At 42.8% G+C, this 18,986-nt stretch overlaps 1 protein-coding gene across 1 annotated transcript; it reads right to left on the reverse strand.

Annotated features, from left to right (window-relative positions):
- Positions 1 to 6,875: 6,875 nt before the first annotated feature.
- Positions 6,876 to 9,329, reverse strand: CCDC184 (coiled-coil domain containing 184). The gene has a single exon (XM_086399726.1). It carries the CDS (start codon positions 7,813 to 7,815, stop codon positions 7,228 to 7,230), a length of 588 nt encoding a protein of 195 aa, XP_086255852.1. The 5' UTR covers positions 7,816 to 9,329; the 3' UTR covers positions 6,876 to 7,227.
- Positions 9,330 to 18,986: the final 9,657 nt, after the last annotated feature.

Genomic DNA, 18,986 nt, shown 5'->3' on the forward strand with positions numbered 1-18,986 from the left:
TCATACCCTCATCTTTAGGCTGAGAGCAAGGTAAGAACATGGACCTTGACTGCTTGGAGTCTGCCCCTGTGCCTATCACTTCCCATGAGACAAATTGGCAATTGGTAAATACTTGCTGGTAGATGGATTCAGTCATGGTCCCCTTCTTGGATGTGTTTTTCCATCATCCTTATAAGAATTATTTACCTACTCAAAAATGAATTTTGAATTTCCCTTTTTATTCTCAAAGTAGACTTCAAGCCACCATAATCTTCCCTTAGCATATTGTAACTACTTATAGCAGAGTAAGATGCAGAACCATTTAATAAGGGAAAAAAACCCTGATTTCAGACAAACATGGTTCTGGTTGTAATGCTGTCATTGATTGTGCAAGTTTGCACATATCATTCCATCTAATACTTTAGTTATAACCAATGATATAATGTTTATTCACTATAAACCCTCTTAAAAGGATACGATACATTTTTATGAAGTAGTTGAGATAGAAATAAGGTAAATTCCGCTAACCAAAGGGTCTAAGTGTGAGAGAAACTATTTTATAAGAAAAAGAATTTGCTTGTTATTCTATAACAGGCAGGAGTGGGAAGAGAGCAAGAGAAGGATAGGGTGGAGAAGCCTGTGAAAGGCATAAACTCCTCAGTGGGAACTTTCCTTGTGATCACTCCCCTATTCTTGAATGAATGTGAGTGAGTGTGTGTGTGTGTGTGTGTGTGTATTCAAGTTTACAGTAAAATTTTTATATGCCTAATAAGATCATATTTCTTGTTGAAACTAGTGAAAGTGCTGTTTTATGTGTCCTGTAATTGATAAGGAGGCAGCTTGCATGACCTTGGGGGTGTGGATGCAGAGGGAAGGAGAAGCACAATAGACCATAAAACATGCAGAAACTGTATTGCATGCTGTGGAATTCCCAGATTCTGGAATTGAAATTTGGGCCAGACTTAATCAGATTACTAAGAAACATGAGTAGTCTCTTCAAACATAGGAGTTATACATAAAGTGGCGATATGGTCATCACTAAGGTTTCTTTCAGCAATAACATTTTTGAAGACTCTAAGAAATAGTGACCTTTTTCTCAGCTCTAAAATCCTGTAATTTTTCATTTGTCTATTTAAGACACATTTAGACACTTTAGTGATATTAAAAAGTTCATTTTCTAAATAAGCTCTTTAAATAATGAAACTTTAAAATATGTGATAACAAAGCATGGTGATAGTTGAATTGGCAGTATTTTCTCTTTCTTTATGGTGCCTAGAATAATGACATGCCACACAATCAGTACTGCCTTAAAGTCAATATAATAAGATTCAGAGACTATAAAAATTAGAAGGCAGTTCCAGCTCTCAAGATATTCATAACTTGGAAGGGGGAATAACAAGCATAAAGAATAGGAGAAGTGAGGAAAAATACAATAACTGTCCCTCAAAGAGGTGTAAAAAATAAGATTTGTATGTTTAAGAAAGAAAGAGATCACATTAGGAAAGGCTGCATGGAGGAAGTAGCCTTTGAGAAGGGCCTCAAAAAACAGATAGGATTCCAACTGGCAGAGATGAGACGGAGTAGGAATAATAGCAAAAAATTAGCGTCAGGAATATGGGCACTTCTAGAGAATGGTGAATAAGCACATTTTGATTCAAGGGTTTATTAACCCTTTCTGGCTTTAAGAATATTATGAAAGCTATGAACCCAATTCCTATAAATAAAAGCACAAATTTCATAATCAAAAAGTTTTTGTATACTCTTTCTGGAGATTTCCCATTACAGGTAGCATAAGGGAGAGGAGAGGAAAGCAGCCTTGGAGTATATCCCATGAGAGCTGGTGCAGGTGATCAAGCCTGCAGAAGACTCTTTTCTGAAGGAGAAATTTGGATCTGACTGCATTTGGGAAGAATGGTAAAAGAAATGGAATCAAGATCCAGGGGGACACAGGGACACGTCTAGTTTAACTCATCCAGAGATTAAAAGAGCTATGATACTTTAGGGAATCATTTCTAGCTGACTGGATGATACAGGTTTGTGGCTGATGTTATGGTGTCTAGAAAAGGTACCTAGGAAATGAAATGTTTGGCTTTCAAAGTATGCCAGAACCTGACTGGGGAGTTTAACTACCCCCACTGTATTTTACGCTTAATTCAGGAAAGAATGGGACATGATGCAGATTTCTGAGGAGAATGAACATTCACAGCTGTGGTTTAGGAAAATGAATATTCAGAGCTTTGGTTTAGGAAAATCAATCTTAAGGGTTATGGGTGTGTGGGAGGCCAAGGCCATTTAGGAGTTCATTGCAGTTGGCTTTTATATCCTTTAAATACATCCTATTTATTCAGTTCCCCTTCTGTCCTCGCCACCCACTATTTGCAGAGCCAGGACTTCAGTAAGCATTTGGTGGTGCTTGCTGAATTGAAAATCGTAAATTTACTTTGAGGGTCCCCTTGTAATGTCCCTATTACTCACCAGATGGCACCATTACAGCATTACTTATAGATCAGGCTTCCTTCTAAAGCACAGTGCTTCCAAGCAGAATATGTTTCTTTGAGGGAATTCACCTTGGGACAATCTAGAGGTGAGGGGCAGGGGGTTGGCAGCGGAGTGGATGGTAGCTAGAATGAAAAATTCAAGAATTCTCTTTCTACACTGTAAATCAACTAAACCTCAACTTTTAAAAATATTCCTTTTGTACTTTTACATGTTATTTCTTATTGTAACAGAGTATCTTGGCTGAATTTCTATTCCTAGGCATATAGATGGCGAAAGATGCTTAGAAAAACCTGCCTTTTCAAAGATGCAAGCAGTTTTCTGTCTTGTAAGAAGTATTAGACTCAAATATATCTGGGAAAGAACTGTCCCTTGGTTCTGGGAATACTTCTAGGTGAGCCATTTTGTTATACATATCAAGCTGAGACCATACGCTGGTGAAATTGAGGCCACCTAAAACTGTATATTTATGTTGCAAGCCAGTTTGCATCTTAGAAAAATAATGATTTCTCTAAGACAGATTTTAGTTGCACCATGCTAAAGTTATAGTTTATTTCTATGAAGTTGTATGTTTTCATTTTGAGATTCAGACCTAACCCCTGAGAAATTTCCTAACGCGAGATAGGAGGGCCAGAAACAAAGACTTCTGACTACGTACATGCAGCTTTGCGTTGAGCTCAGACCTGAAGTGCAGCACAAAGCTATAAGGGCACCGGGACCATCGCCTCACTGCCGCACATCAGCACTGCCCTGACAAATTCCCAAGTACTAGAAGACTTGCATGTAATGGTAGATAAGATTCTTAGCACCTTGTAATGGATGCCAATATAATTTGAATTCGTTGAATAAAGTGGTGAGTAATCAGATTTATGCAGACTTCAATTCAGTATAGGAAATACTCTAGAGGCCCCAGGAGGCAAAGGTGTTATCAGTTCAGGCAGGGTCATTTCTTCTTTGGTATTTTTTCAAATTAAAAAGCCTCATTACCATTTATTAATAGTTAGGTGATTCTTACCTTTTTACTTAATTCTTACGTTTTAGAATTAAATTGAAATAATAGATCTCTCTAGAGACTATACATACACAGTTTTGCATTCAATTTAAAGGGGTTGGGGCCCCCTGAAATTCAACAGTGACCCCATGCATGAGTCCCAGGGTTAGAAATCTCATGTGAAACTGATTCATCAGATGCATTATAAGGAAGAAATGCCAGAGGAGAGTGGGGAGTCTGAAGAAGTGGGGAAGGAGGTGGGAGAGAAACCTGTGCTGTGTCCCTCTGGGATGTTGGTACAGGTCACTGAAGACAGTTGAAGAACTGCTTTTTCTGGGGAGATTTTTACCTATTTGGACTTGAGAGGAATCGCTAGAGACATTCTGGGGGCCCTGGGCTAGGGGACTGATGACACATTTTGGATAGTAGGCATAGGAAGAATTGAATTGGCGTCAAGGGTTAAAGGGCTCAACCAGACCATTCTACAGGTGCTGAAGGGCTAAGGTGCCTTGAGATTCACGTCATACTCTGCAGAATCTGAGCTACAGGCAACAGGGAAGAGGCATAAGAGTGGGGCTGTGTCAGGGTATATCTGGGAACATCAGCTTCTTCCTCTAAAGAAGCATGTGCAGAAGGCCATCTTCTCTGTGCCATTGTATTATCGCCCACTAGACTCTGAAAGGTCACTAACCAAAACCAACTCGGGAATTACTTGTTCCAACTGAGAAGATGAAAACTGAGTAAAACTAACATTACTTCCTTTTCAGGACTCTTAACACTCTTGATTGAGGACATAAAGGATTCCTTTCTCTGAAGATGAAATAGAGCAGTTAGTGGAGTGGGTTCCCATCTAGGGTTAAGTCAGAAGATCTGGGTTTAAGTCCTGGTTATGCAACGTACTAGCTGTATGACCTTGACTAAGTCTTGGAGTCTATTTCTGGAACTGTTAAGTGAAAAAAATAATAGTGCCTACTTCATATGGTCATTGGGATATAAAATTTGGCACAATGTCTGGCACAGAGTAAGTGTTCAATATATGATGGCTATCATTGTTTTTGGTGTTGAATGCTGGAACTGTAACAGAAAACTATCTTCCAGCCCTCAGGGACACTTCCTCGCTAATATACTTTAGCTGCCCTCTCTAAGGCCCCAGCACATATTCCCTAACCACTGAACAACTCAAGCCATCCTCTGGTCATCCTATGTGTACAAAAGTTGCCTTTAAGACCTTTTTGACCCATAATTACAGGACATTTATGAAGAAAGTCCATGTAAGCTTGGGAATCTCATCATCCCCTTGACTGCCCTGAATGATAAGAGTTTTTTAGGTAGGGAAGGATTATATTAAACTAGAACCTTCCCTAAATGTGTTTTCCCAGAGGAGCCAGTCAACACCATCACCCCCTATCCCGAGAGCTGTAAGAAAACCAACATTTGCATAAGATTTCTCAGGTGTCTCATTATTTTTCTCAAAAATTTTTGTCCCCATTTTACACAGACAGAAACTGAGTCTCAAGCAAGGAACCAAGTCTCAAGCAGTCATTTACTATTGGATCTGAGGCTCATTGCCAGTGCTATTTCCACATCTCAACATCACAGCCGCAGAAACACACATACATATATACACATACCTACATGCATACATATACACATTTGTAGGTGCAAGCATACACACACACACACACACACACACACACACACACAGCACCCCAGCTCACTATTCTCCCAAATTTTGTTTGAAGCAGCCTTAGGAAGGCTCCAGTGCCCAAGGGAGCAGACTAGAGCTGATGTCAGGCTAAGCTCCGGGGGGAACACCTTACCAGCATTCTCCACTAGAGGCCTGAGGCAGTTTTTGTGGTTTCCTTTGTGATGTGTCAACCCTTCCCTGGTGGCTCAGAGGATAAAGCCTCTGCCCGCAATGCGGGAGACCCGGGTTTGATCCCTGGGTTGGGAAGATCCCCTGGAGAAGGAAATGGCAACCTACTCCAGTATTCTTGCCTGGAGAATCCCATGGACAGGGGAGCCCGGTGGGCTACAGTCCACGGGGTCGCAAAGAGTCGGACACGACTGAGCGACTTCACTTTCACTTCACTTTGTGATGTGTCACTCTGCCAGAGATCCCAGGCAATCCCTCCTGAACAATGCCCCCTCCCTACCCCTCCCATGAAACAGGTGTCATGCCTACCATTCTAGGACTCCACTTTGGAAATCATCTCCTGGGAACCAGGTGCCCCACTGAAATCTCCTGCACATCTGGAGTTCTGGCTACTAAAAAACCCTTGTTTGGGAATCTAAACGTGTACCCTCTCCTTCCTCAGTCCAGCTTGAGGTCAAGGTCCAGGACGGAAGTGACAGCAGGTTAAGATGGCAATGCATATCCCAGTCAGGGTAGGGACAGTCAACTCCTTGGAACCAGAGGCAAGAAGAGAGGAGGGAAGGCATGGTCCCTGTAGTTCCCACTAAGCCTGTGTCCATGCAGTGGGTCCAGAAGCCCCACCCTGCCATTGCCCTAGTACCAGTCAGCAAGGAGGGGAGATGACACCTCTTTATTAAGGTTAACACCAAGGAAAGCATTGAGAAGGAATACACAGAGGAAGAGGAAGGGCACACAAAGTCACCACTTGAGGAGGTGGGAGGGAGGCATATCAGTTAGGAACGCCAGGACAGCCACATGCTTCATGCCCTGGTTGTGGGGGAAAAGAGGAGAGGAGAGGGGAAAGCGTCATGAGAGCCTGGGGCTCATAGAAGGTCTGAAGCCCCCTGAACCTAACACCAGAGCCACAAGCCCTGCCCCTCAGGGCTCACACACTACTACACAGGTCAACACACATAATGCACACAAGACATTATGGAGGCAACACCGAGAGTCAGCGGGCAGGGAAGTATTGACAGGAAAAGGAACTGAAGTTAAGCAGGTATAGCCAGGAGAGAGTTTTCGGCTGCGGCCCCCAAGAGTCCCTCAAATGCCCCCTAAATCTGGGCTGTTGCTGAGCAATCCCCCCCCACCTCAAGTCTCTGCCTGTGAACTGGGCTCTTTGTTCTCTAAGCCCCAGTGAGTGGATAAAGCAATCCCAGATGAAGTCAGTGACAAGGCAGGATCCGCTCTGCATGCAAAATCCTAGAGGTTGAGCTATAATGTCTTCATGCACATTCAGAGCCAGCTCCTCCCAGCCCAGGGGCCCTCGGAACCCCATTCACCCAGATTCCTAGGGCTGCAGTTCCCTCCTCAAGCTTCTTTTACCAATCAGCAGCCGCAGAGGTCTGTGAGGGGGAGAGGCTTCTGCAGAACGCTGAATAGCTTGGATTTCATCAGAAGGGTAAATTTTCTGTTGCCAGAACAGAATACCCCCAATTCCTTAATTTCTAGGTAAATCGTTAGAGATTATTTGCCATAGTCCTAGATAAGTCCTTTTTCAGAATAGAAAAAGCAGAATTTTATTTACACAAGTCAGGGGTTCTCCTGTTGGCTGGGGCGGGGGAAAGGGCAGGGTAGGGGATTGGATGGGAGTCCAGAGGTGGGCGCTTCCTCTCCCGGAACCTCACCTTTCCGCAGTTTGCTACTTCTTGCTTGGTGAGGCAGAAAGAATTCTTGATGCTCCCAAAGTCCTTCACCCTATAAATGCTTCCTCAAGGAAGTCTCTTCTGCCTGACCCACAAGAGCAGCGGTCGGAGTGAAGCACGCTGCATCGCGCCGTTCAGTCCCCTTATTTACTCGGAAACCCAAAGTCAGCCCGGGAAAGTAGTGCCCCCTCGGAGTCCCCTCACAGAGAGGCCTCGCCTTCCAGCTGCAGCAGGGTAATGTCGGGCAGATCGAGGGGCTCCACAAGTGGCCCGTCCCCCCCTAGGAGGCCAGCACAGGGGCTCTCCGGGAGCTCACAGTGACTAGTGGGTGTGGCGGAGCTGGGCATCTCCTTTTCTTCTTCATCGTCGTCCTCCTCGTCCTCTGGATCGCGACCCAGCAAACCGCTGTCCCCGATCCCAGGCGAAGGGGTCTCCGGATCTCGGCGGGCGCCCGGGAAGTTCCCCTTGTTGCCGACCACGCCCAGGCCACCCTGGCGGGGCGCGGTGGTCATAATCTGGCACATGGAGACGATGGCTCGCTGGTTGGCGCACACGTCGTCCGAGAGCACCTGGATGTGCGAGGCCTGCTCGTCCAGGGCCCCCCGCATGGCCCTCACGTCCTCAAACAGGGCCTGCAGCTGGGCCTTCAGGTGCTCCATCAGTTCCTTCATGCCGCCGTTGTACTCCCCGGAGATCACGTCCCCCACGGCCGGCACGGTGGACACCTCCAGAGGGGCCGGCATATCGCCGCCGTCCTTGGTCATGATCTCCAGCAGACCTTCCTCCATTGAATGGCAGAAGCGGGCGGTGGCGGCTCGGGGTCCGGTCCAGCCCGGCCTCGGGGTGGGGGAAGGTACGGGGATGGGGAGAGGTGCCCGGAGGGGGTGGGAGGAGCCGAGGGAAGAGGAGGCTCCAGACAGGGGTGGAGAGGTGAGTCCCGGGCGGGGGGTGCCGGCAGAATCTGGGGAGGCCGGGAAGAGACGGCGGAACAAGGACCGGGCTACAGTCCCAGGGCCGGCGTCTCTCCGGCTCGCCCCGGGGCGAAAGCGCCCTGCCCTGCCTAGACTCCTGAATTGCACCCGTGTCAGCGCCGCCCTCTGGGAGCCAAGAGCGTCAAGGGCCCGCCGGTTCTCTGGGTCACAGGAGCGCTCGCACAGGGGGCCAGGTTGAGGCCGAGGCCAGCAGCGGGTCGACCTCGGGACTCCCCTTGGCCGTTAACGGGCAGCACCCGCGAGTGTGGTTGGAAGTGACAGAGGCGGGTCTCCCAGCGGCGCCGCGGATGCTCCTCTGTTTCCAAGGCGACGCACTGCACGTAAAAGACGTGTGTCTCCATGGCAACCAGGAAGTGGAGCAGAAAAGGGAGGACTGCTGGGAAGCTGCAGTGGGACTCTGGATTCTGAGCTTGCGGGTGGAGCGGGAGGGGAGGGGACGCTGCAGTGGCCTCAGCTGAGGCTGAAAGAGCGTGTGGCAGCAATGTTTAATAGGGAAGCATGAGAGAGCAGTTTGCTGCATAAATCCTCAGGTCGGGGAGACAACGTCCCTCCCCTAGTCTGGGTAGTAGACACCGAGCGAGACTACCTTGGAAGATTTTCACCTGCCCGCAATCCATTCCCTGAGAATGGCGTTACAGCCGAGTCCTGCTTCTCTGTCCTCCTGCAGGAAAGCAGAGAGGGTAGAGAGCCCGATGCTATTACCCAGACTTGAGCTGGGGTGCGCCGGCGCCCTGGAGCCGGCCCCGCCCGGCCTTAGCGGTGCAAATGCGCAGGAGGGCATTACGGAGGTTTCCGTCACTCCCTTCTGCTTTTGCAGTAAATCAGCCCTCACTGTAGATGAGATGGTATCGAAGCCGAGAAAAGATGGAATTCCCTCTCATATGAGACCCAATCGCTCCTACCCAGGGCACTGGGGGCTCTTTCAGGACGGTGAGGCAAAGTGCTTCAGTTTTGAGAAAGAAAGCTCCGTAAGAATAGAGATTTTTGTCTCCTCCGTGTCCTCCAGCACGGAATCCCCAGCACTTAAAATAGAACCTGGCTTATAGTAAGTAAATGCTCAGTACATTTGTTGAATGATCGCTTTAACAAGGACCACTGTGTCCCATTCCCTTGTCCAGAACTCTCCAGCTCACAGGTAGTGGATTTTAGGAGGCCTGAATTCAATTTTGTTTCGGCCATTTATTAGTTCAGAGACCTTGAATAAATCGTTTTTCTCATCTGTTAGTGGATCGGACTGGATAATATTTGGTAATATTATTTCTAACTCTGAGTAACACTGCGTCCGCTCACAGTTGAAAGGGTAAACTGTAGACAATGTGGGGAACGGATGGCGGGAAAGCCCGGCGGTGTGGGGGGATTATGTAAGGGTAATTCCCTGTCCCCAGGCCCAGCGTCCAGGTACAGACATGCACTGAGTGTCTCAACCTTTGTGACAACTCCTTTCTCTTTTTGAGGAGTGGAGTGGGAAAGGAGGAGGAGGAAGAAAAGTTGAATTTAATATATTTACAGATGACTTCAGATTGAAAAGCAAACAATACCTGGGCAGCAGCATACTAATAATGACCTTAATAAATTGGAGAAGCCAAGTGATCAGAAACCAGAAATGAAGTTCACAAGAAGAAATAAATCTGGGGAAGAAAAATGATGTAACACTTCAAGATGGGGAAGAGCTGGGTTTGGGTGAGTGTTTTGTATACTAGTGGTTCAGTGATAGCAGATGGGTTACTTTGAGGTTTCCTTTGTTGCATACTCTAGTGATGAGGGGTGGGGCTGGCCCAGAGAAACTTTGCTGGCACTAAAGAACTTTTTGACTTATTCCTTGTCTTACTGCTATTAAAATAGAAATAAGTAAAAAAAAAAAAAAAAAAAAGGAAGAAGCAGGCAAGTATCCTAAACAGTAGAATGTTTAATCTAAGGCATTGTTAGTATAATAAAGTATTATAAAACCCTTATAAAATTGATATTCCAAAACAAATGTATGAACAAATTTTAAAAACCTATTTATGTTCTATATATTGTATTTTCTATGATTCAATCTTATTTGCTTGCTCATTCTGTCTTTCTTTCATTCCACAAACTTATGACTCTCACCTTGGTTATCATCCCCACCTCTACCATGTGCCCCACAGGGTATTCTTAAAGCTGAGGAGAAGACAGAAATGCTTTTCTTTGGTTTCCCAAAGCACAGCCAAAGTGCACTGTTATCCACAAAAACAGACTTTACCGAAAAGGAACTGTAAGAAAGCTAGAAATATACAAGACATACAAAAACAACAATAACTGAGCTTACACAGCATGAGTTTCTGATCATACTATAGCAACCATATTCTTAGGGCTTATGGGTTCAACCCTGTGTGTGTGTGTTAGTTGCTCAGTCATGTCCAACTCTTTGCGACCCCATGGACTGTAGCCTGCAAGGTTCCTCTGTCTATGGAATTCTCCAAGCAAGAATACTGGAATGGGTTGCCATTTCCTTCTCCAGGGTTCAACCCTACTGTTCATCTCTCCCTGGAGGCCTTTGCTATAGTCAGAAAAAAAAAAAAAAAACTGGCATGATTTTCAAATTTTTGCCTAGATCTGTTGCTTCACATCTCTTGACCAGCACTTCATATGGATGATTTCACCTTGCTAGCTCCCTCACTCTTCAGAGAGGTCCTTGCCTTCTACCTACAAAGACTAACCCTGTCCCCAATACAGGGCCTTGCACATTAGCCTTAACCTTACATTAAATGCAGTCCCCATACATAGGACCTGGGTTATGCCATCATACAAGGCCCTTTGCCACTATTGTTGAGGATACCATGTATGTCAAGGCTTTCAGCATAAGATTACATCATGCTGCTCAGAGACGCTGGCATGAGGTCTGCTGAGAGTTCGGGGGGTCTGAGCCTAGAGGGAGGGGAAATTACTGGAGAAGCACAAAAGAACATGGGAAACAGTGCAGAGATCAAGGGGTGTGGCTGATCCAGTCAAGTTCCAGGTCAGGTATTTGACAGCCAAGGGTAGGTGGGATCTGGGGGTGTGGACTAGTCACAGGACTTGAACATACAAGGAGACAATTGGTGCCTCAGATTCAGAACCAGATAATTTTAGGAATTCTGTGGGAAGTTGACCTAAAGGGAAATAGGAGAAGGGTCTAGTCTCAGAAAAGCAAGGGGGCAGATGCAGAGAGTGGAGCAGAGCCTCAGTCAGCTGGCTGGGTTACGGAACTGAGCTCTCTGGAAGTCAGTGGCCTGGGGTTTGTTGAGTGGGTCCATCCCCAAGCTGAATGGGTACTCTGGCCACATCACTGGAGTATTCACACACAGCAAGAAAACAAAAACCCTTGTGCACTCTTCTCTGTTTCCCGCCTTTTTCTTGTCCTCTGGGAATCAGCTGTTCCCAGAATCAGCTGGGAATCAGCTGAGAATTAGCTGTTCTATTTCTTCATCCCAATCTCATCAGACTATGGGGGGAAGAGACTCCATGCTGTATCAGTAAAAAGTCCCCATCAGGTACATCTAGTTCCAAGCTTTGAATTCTCACTAAACCTGTGATTCTTAGTAGTCTCTGCCATTTTCCTCTGTCTGCTATCTTGTATATCTCCAGTCTTTATTTTATATAACTTGTGTACTTTTTGTACTATAAATCCAGCAGTCATAATGAAGCTGCTAGCTTGACTCAGATCTAGAATGATGGTCAAAGTCAAGGAACAGCTGACTCCTGCACCACAGTTCTGCAATCCCAGAGAGTGCTCCCCAAATGTAAATTTTATGAAGCTGAGTTGCCCTGCAGCCCATCTCAGCATGATACCACATTCAAAAGAAACACATCTAATAACCAAAAAGAATTAAAAAGCAATTGAGATTTTTATTATGGTCTCTGGAAAAACTCTAAAGGGGTTTACATTCTTAGCACAGAGAAAAACATCTTAAACTTCTCTTCCCTCCTGCTCTATTCATCTTGCTCACATGACCATAGCTGCTGCTACCCTTCTCTCTCCTTTCTCCCCAAACACCTCCAAACTTCCACTCAAGCCGGGCCCTTGCTTTTTCACTCCCCTGCCCCCTTTACTTCTTGAGCGTATTCCTTTTCTCTTCTGCAAGAAGTTCCTTGTCCTTTTCAGCTCTTTTGATTCTGTCTCTCAATCCCCTGATCTGCACAGGTACCAGGAGCCCCAGCTGTCAATGACAGGGGTCTCCTTCCAAGAGGATAAGAAAGATCAAGAGACTGAGAATACTCACATTGTTGTGGATTTTGTCTGTCACATAGACTAAATTTTCTCAGCATGAGAGAGTCGTTTGCCTGGTGTTACAGCCAACGTGCTTTCCTCATCTCCTCCACACTTGTACAGAGGAAATGGGCATGATCATTTGCAAGAATCCTAAACCATATGAGCCTCTGACTGAAGGGAGAGGGGTCCAACTGTGATGTCCCTACTGTCACAGACATGGTCATGAGGTGACATACACAGATACACACAGTCACACTAAAGGCCTGAGCTAGACTTTCAGTTGCTTGCTTTGTGCCTTCAACCTAATTTTAGGAATCCCAAAAGTCACCCCTCCCCATTTCTTTCTCACCCGTATTAACTTTACTCAGAGCAAAAATTCCAGGGGAACTTTCTAAATTCTCACACAGTTTGCAGTACCACTGAAAATAACCTGTCATTTCAGTTAAACCCTGCTTGGCTGGTTTTCTTCATTGTCCACTGCAACAGCTTCTCTTGTATCAACACTTGCAAAGGCTTTTTCACCTTTCGGTGCATGTTTAGTTATTTATCCTGTACCAGGCTAGACCTGACTAGTTCTAGTCCAGGTTTCACCAGGCAATTGGCCATAGATACAGACATTCCAAGATGACCTCTGGTGCAGGGTCTCATGTACCCTCTTCATGCATCCTCTCCATGTATCTTCTACCCCCAGAAAGTTGCCCATAGCTTAGGGCCTGGTTTGTCCCCGAGTCAGTATCCTTATCAGGCATGAATAGCGTGGCATCACCTGAGAACACCCACAGTTTCTGGTACCATGGTGCAATTTTTCTTGGCAAATTGCCTCTCCCAGAATATCAGTCAAATTTAGAGGAACTTATGTCCAAGTGTTTGGACAGGGTATGGACTATGGTATGTCTACTTCTGACTTCTTTTCCATTTAAAGAATTCTTAGAAATTGACTTATGCAAACTTCCAGTTCCCTTCTCACCTGTCATATCTTTCTACCTCTGACTTCTCTTCCATTTAAAGAATTCTTAGAAATTGACTTATGCAAACTTCCAGTTCCCTTCTCACCTGTCATATCTTTCTACCTCTGACTTCTCTTCCATTTAAAGAATTCTTATAAATTGACTTATGCAAACTTCCAGGTCCCTTCTTACCTCTCATATCTTGAGAAAGTCTGTAGACAATTTATCCAAAAATGTTCAGGTCTCACTCTTACTAATGCCTCTACTTATGCTCTCTCCAGATTTCTCAGAAGCCCTAAAAGTACAATTGAAAGTGGTTCCTACCACTTCCCTCTTGCTTTGAGGTGGTATTCTGAGGGCCAACAAGGCACTGCCAGCTGCACTAGTAGAGCACCCACTGAGAGGGTGCACTATGGTTCTATTCAACACGCATAACTACACTAGTATTTGTGATTGTGTCATGAACAGGGTCCCCTAAATGTAATCCACATCTTCAAAGGACCACAATGGTGCTGCACCTTAGGCAGAAGTGAGGAGAAGGGCCCTTTCTCCAACTTTTTCACTGAGGCCCTGAAGCCTCTGGTTTAAGAAGTCTTACAGGAAACCAGCTCTATCTTCTGTGGTCAACCACACACTCAGTTTATAGATGCAGTGCCTGTTTTGTTTGTTTCAAGGCACAAGGATCCCCTTCATTCTAGAACTCTCTAGTCCCTCTGCTTTATACGTCTCCACAGCCATTAACATCCGTGATACTGTATTTTTATTTGTTTGTTTATTTATATATTTATTTATTGTCTTTCACCTCCCACTAGGTGTGAAGTGAAAGATCCCTAAAGAGCCATTAGGGCAGAGGTTTGGTTTTGCTCACGGCCTGGTACCTGGGAGGTGCTCAATAAATATGTGTTGAATAGATGAATGAATGAATCCATACCTAGAAAAATAAACATCTCCCTTAAGGACACCTAGCCTGCAGAGCTCCAACTCTGCCTTATCTTAGAGAGCAGGTTATCTATGATTTCAGCCATCTACTTCTATGATCTATGGCTTATGTTCACACAATTCAATGGCTCTTTTAGTGGCTTTCCTTGAATAAAGGAATACTTACTAAAAGACACATGGAAGTCCCCACCTCTTGCAAAACAGAAAAGTACTTGTAACTTTGAAATAAGAATTACCATATAGCCAGCCACCCACTGGAATCCCCAGTGGCATATTCTGCCACCATCCCCATCAGAGTCTCAAAGGTTGGGGCCAAGTTTTAGTCCAATGTCAAGGTCAGAGGATTGCATGCTCTCCCCTCCCCTCAAATGTTTGAGAATGGAATGATGCCAAGCCTGCATCCTGTATGTCACAGAGAAGTCCTGATTTATACTTTTATTCTATTAGAGACAGCCTTCAAAAAAGTACCCTGCCAATGGTTATAAGATTGGTAGCTAACTGAGAAAGGATATTATTACTATGCTGTAAAGATTACTATGCTGTAAAGTTAGGGTTTCTCTTCCCTTTGAGTTCCTGAGCTGATAGACTAGTAATTTAGTGTAATGTTAGCCCAGGGTACTTTATACTATAAAAAAAAATTGAGGCCTTTTTGTCCTCTCCTTATCCCATCCTTACTTATGTTATAAAAACAAAACAAGCAAAAACTCTCCACATTGACCAAATATATAAGACATATAAAGATCAGTTTTTCCAGGATAGTAAAATCAAATTAAAAACCAAACATCAAACATAGATCAGAAAAGCAATATTCCAGGAATTGAGGTTAGTCTTCAACCAATATTAGTAGGACAATTTCAATAACAACTTGCTGTTCTCAACAGTGTTATCTAGGTCTCTAAGAAGCAGAGGGCAGTTTCACTGGTAATTGCCCAGATCAAATGCATTAATCTGGAACTCAGTTCCCCTCAGAGGGCGATCCTGAGTCACATATCTAATCTCCCGTTCATCACATCTCATCTATCACCATATCACACACACTTCCAGGTGCCTCATATTTTATTAAAAATCAATTCCAGCTTACCAGGGACATTAGTGGCTTTTGCTTTTCAACAGAACAATGAGTACCATTTGAGACACTTGCAGGTGTGAAAGACAATAAACTGCCCACAATTTTACATTATTAGATCATTGAAATCACTGGTGTTTCCATTGTAATGAGATCTCTGGGACATAAGGTCTCTCTGCTTCATGCTTGTGGATTTTTATTAGTGTTTCGGGGGCATTCTTTTCATAAAAAGAGTAATTAAGGAGACAGATTCTAAGGAGATGGAGATGGAGCATGGAATGATACCAGGGCTATAATTTGAGTCTAAGGTCTAAGGGAATAAAGGAAATAATCAACAGAGATGAGAGACAAGGAAAAGCTAGGAGAGCCTCAACAAATTTTAAACTCTGAAACCAGCACAGTGGATAGAGGGCAGCATCACCCCCTGATTCTACTATGAGAACAAGAAGCAAAATGAAGTATTTAAGCAAAATTTTTAGAGCACTTTTTTGAGAGTGCCAGATAAGTGAGAGAAAGGAGCTTGAATTTCCTTTCTAGGAGGACTTTAAAACTGGGAGAGTCTTACTTGTCTGAGTTTAGCTTGGAAAGAAATTGGTTTATTTACCCTTAAGACCAGTTCTATGATATTTTGGCACCCCACTGCCCACATTTGAACCACAAACCCAAAGCTTAAAGAATGCTGAAGTGACTGTGTATATTTCAAAATAAGATGTTCAGTAGTCTCTGATCCCATAGACCCTTCTCTAGTCCATTTCCTCCTCCCCTTTTCAATAGGCAGGGCCATCGTTCAGGCCCTGGTCATCTCACTCCTGGAGGAATGTGAGAGTTCCACTTTCAGCCTTTCCTCTGGCCCTCCATTCATTTCTTCCTGCACATCATAGCATTTAGATAAATCTACCTTAAATTCAGGTTTGAGCCTTTTTTTCACAGCTTAAATATTCCCTAGATTTCCCATAGCTTCCAGCCTCTTTCCCACTCCTTTCTGCCTCACAGCTTGCCTTCTCGAAGCACATACGCCTAGCACGCTTTCATTCCTCCCTACCGCATTCATGCTGCTCTCTAAGTTTCCTCATCCTTTTTTCTCTTTCCTTTTCCTTTGGGCCTTTATTAATTGTGAAAATATAATGCAAATATATAAAAGTAAATAAACCTAACACATAAAATTTAGTGAATAAAGGCAATAAATGCACAATCATTCTCTCCAGGTCAGGAAATAAGAGTATTGCAGTCATCTTTCCTCCCCATCCCAGTGTACCTCATTGCTATGCTGAAGTCAAAACTCTCCCTCCTGTGAGAAACCACTATCTTGATTGCCATGATAATAATTGTCTTGCTTTTCTCTATAGTTTCTCACATATTTATACATTGCTAAACAATATAGTGTAATTCTGCCTGATTTTGAACATTATATGGATGGAATCACGATGAATTTATTCATTCACTTGAACTTTATATGAATGGAACCATACATTTTATTGTTTTGTGTCTTGCTTCTTTTTCACAACATTTGTCAAAGTCATCAGCATTTTGGGGATACCTGTGCTTTGTTCATATTTGTTGTTCTACCGTGTTCCACCGCATGAATATGCTGCGATGTATTTATCTATATTCTACTGCTGTGTTCTACTACTGGAGAAGGAAATGGCAACCCACTCCAGTGTTCTTGCCTGGAGAATCCCAGGGACAGGGGAGCCTGGTGGACTGCCGTCTATGGGGTCTCACAGAGTCGGACACGACTGAAGCGACTTAGCAGCAGCAGCAGCAGCAGCATGTTCTACTATTGGTGGACATTTCCATTGTTTTAAAATTTAGGCTATTATTGGCTGAATATTTTAGTACATATCTTATGGCGCATATAAAATTTTTTTTGTAAAGTGTATGCGTACAGATGGACTTGCTGAATCACAAGATATGAGCTTCACTCTATTAGAAAATATCAAATTGTTTTCAAAAGCAGTTTTAATAGTTTCCACTCCACTAGCAGGATGAAAGATCTCATTACTCCACAATCTCTCCAACATTAGGTATTGTCAGACTTTTAATTATAAATTTCTCTCTAATATAGTAATCCCAAGTGTCTAGACAGTGCCTGGCTCATAGTATGCATGCATTAAATATTTGTTGAATAAACTAATATTTCTTAATTTCCAAACATAGGAATTTTGTGGTTATCTTTATATTAATAGCTTAACTCCATTGTAGTTAAAGAACCTTTCCTGTTCAATATCAATCTTTGGAAATTTGTTGGAATTTGTCTAATAGACAAGTTGTTTGTAATTGTTATGTATATGCATCAAGGAAGAATATATGTTTTGTGTTTGTTGGATGCAAAGTTTAGAGACATCCATTATTACAAAATTTAGAACAAATTTATAAAATGTTTATTAAAATTTTTATACCCTAAGTGATTTTTCTATACATACTATAAATGACTAAAAAGAGGCTTTTATAATCTTCTACTACATTTGTGAATTTATCCTTCTGATAAATGTTTTGTAGTTCTGATAATTTTTGCTTTATATACTCTAGTGCTGTGCTGTAATTAAAAATTTTATCATATTTTCCTGGTGACTTGAACAGTTTTCATTATTGGGCAGTTTTCTTATTCACCACTAATGCTTTTGCCTTAAAATAACTGATATGAATATAGCCATATCAGCTTTCTTTTGAATTGGGTGCATGATTTCTCCTTTTTCATTACTTTCAACTTTCAAAGTTTTAAGCGTATTTCTAATAGCTAGCATATTTTGTTTCATTTTGCTTTTTGTCCATTTTGTCAGCCTTTTCTTTTATCTAGCTCATTTAGTGCAGTTATATTTAGTATTAATAATTTGGATTTAAACCAAATTTGTGGATTTATCTATTTCTCATTTCTGTTGGGTTTTGCTTCCTATATTTTGAAGTTATTTTATTAGATGTTTAACAGTTTAGGATTGTTATGTCCTTTTGCTGAATTGACCACTAAAATCATTACAAAATGGCCTTTCTTTATTTCTAGTAAAATTCATCGCTCTTTACTTAGTTCAATATTCAGGGAGCCACTTCAGCTTTTCTTTTTAGTGTTTGCATGCTATATACTTTCCATTTCTTTTCTTTTGTCATGTCTGTGCCTTTACATTTTATGTAGCTTTCTTATAGACAGAAAGTACTTGAGTTTTACTTTTTATCCAACCCTACCATCTCTACCCTTTAATTGGAATGTTTAGATCATTTATACTTATTATAACTGTTAATAGAATGGGTTTCAGTCTATCATTTGCTGTTTTGTTTTCTATTTGTCTTATCTTTTCTTTGTTTCTTTTTCCTTATTTCCATTCCAATGTTTAAGCAAACCTTAAAATTATTTTTTTTACCTTGGGTTTTGGCTTTTTAGTTCTTGCTTTTCTCTTTGTTTTGTTTTGTTGTTAATGCTTTAGAGCAGTTCTTTTCCAATAGAATTTTCTGTGAAGATGGAATTCTATATCTGCATTGTTTGGTATGGTAACCACTAGCCACATATAACTATTCAAGACTTGAAGTATAGTTAGTATGACTATGGAACTGATTTTTAAATTTTTATTAATTTTAATAGCCACGTGTGGCAAGCGGCTGTTGTATTAGACTGTGTCATTCAAGAGTTTACAATATACATCCTTAACTTGTCACAATGTAAGAACCTTACAATAACATACTTTCATTTTCTCCTTTTTGGTTTTGTTGTCACACATATTACTTCTAAATAAGTTAAAAACCTGAATGCACTTTATTTTTACTTTAATCATTTACCTTCTTAAAATAATAAAATTTGAGAAAAATATTTTAA

Source organism: Bos grunniens, chromosome 5 (assembly GCF_055505025.1).
Source record: "Bos grunniens cultivar Pamir isolate PY7600 chromosome 5, Bosgru_T2T1.0, whole genome shotgun sequence".
In the NCBI taxonomy this organism is placed as follows: domain Eukaryota; kingdom Metazoa; phylum Chordata; class Mammalia; order Artiodactyla; family Bovidae; genus Bos; species Bos grunniens.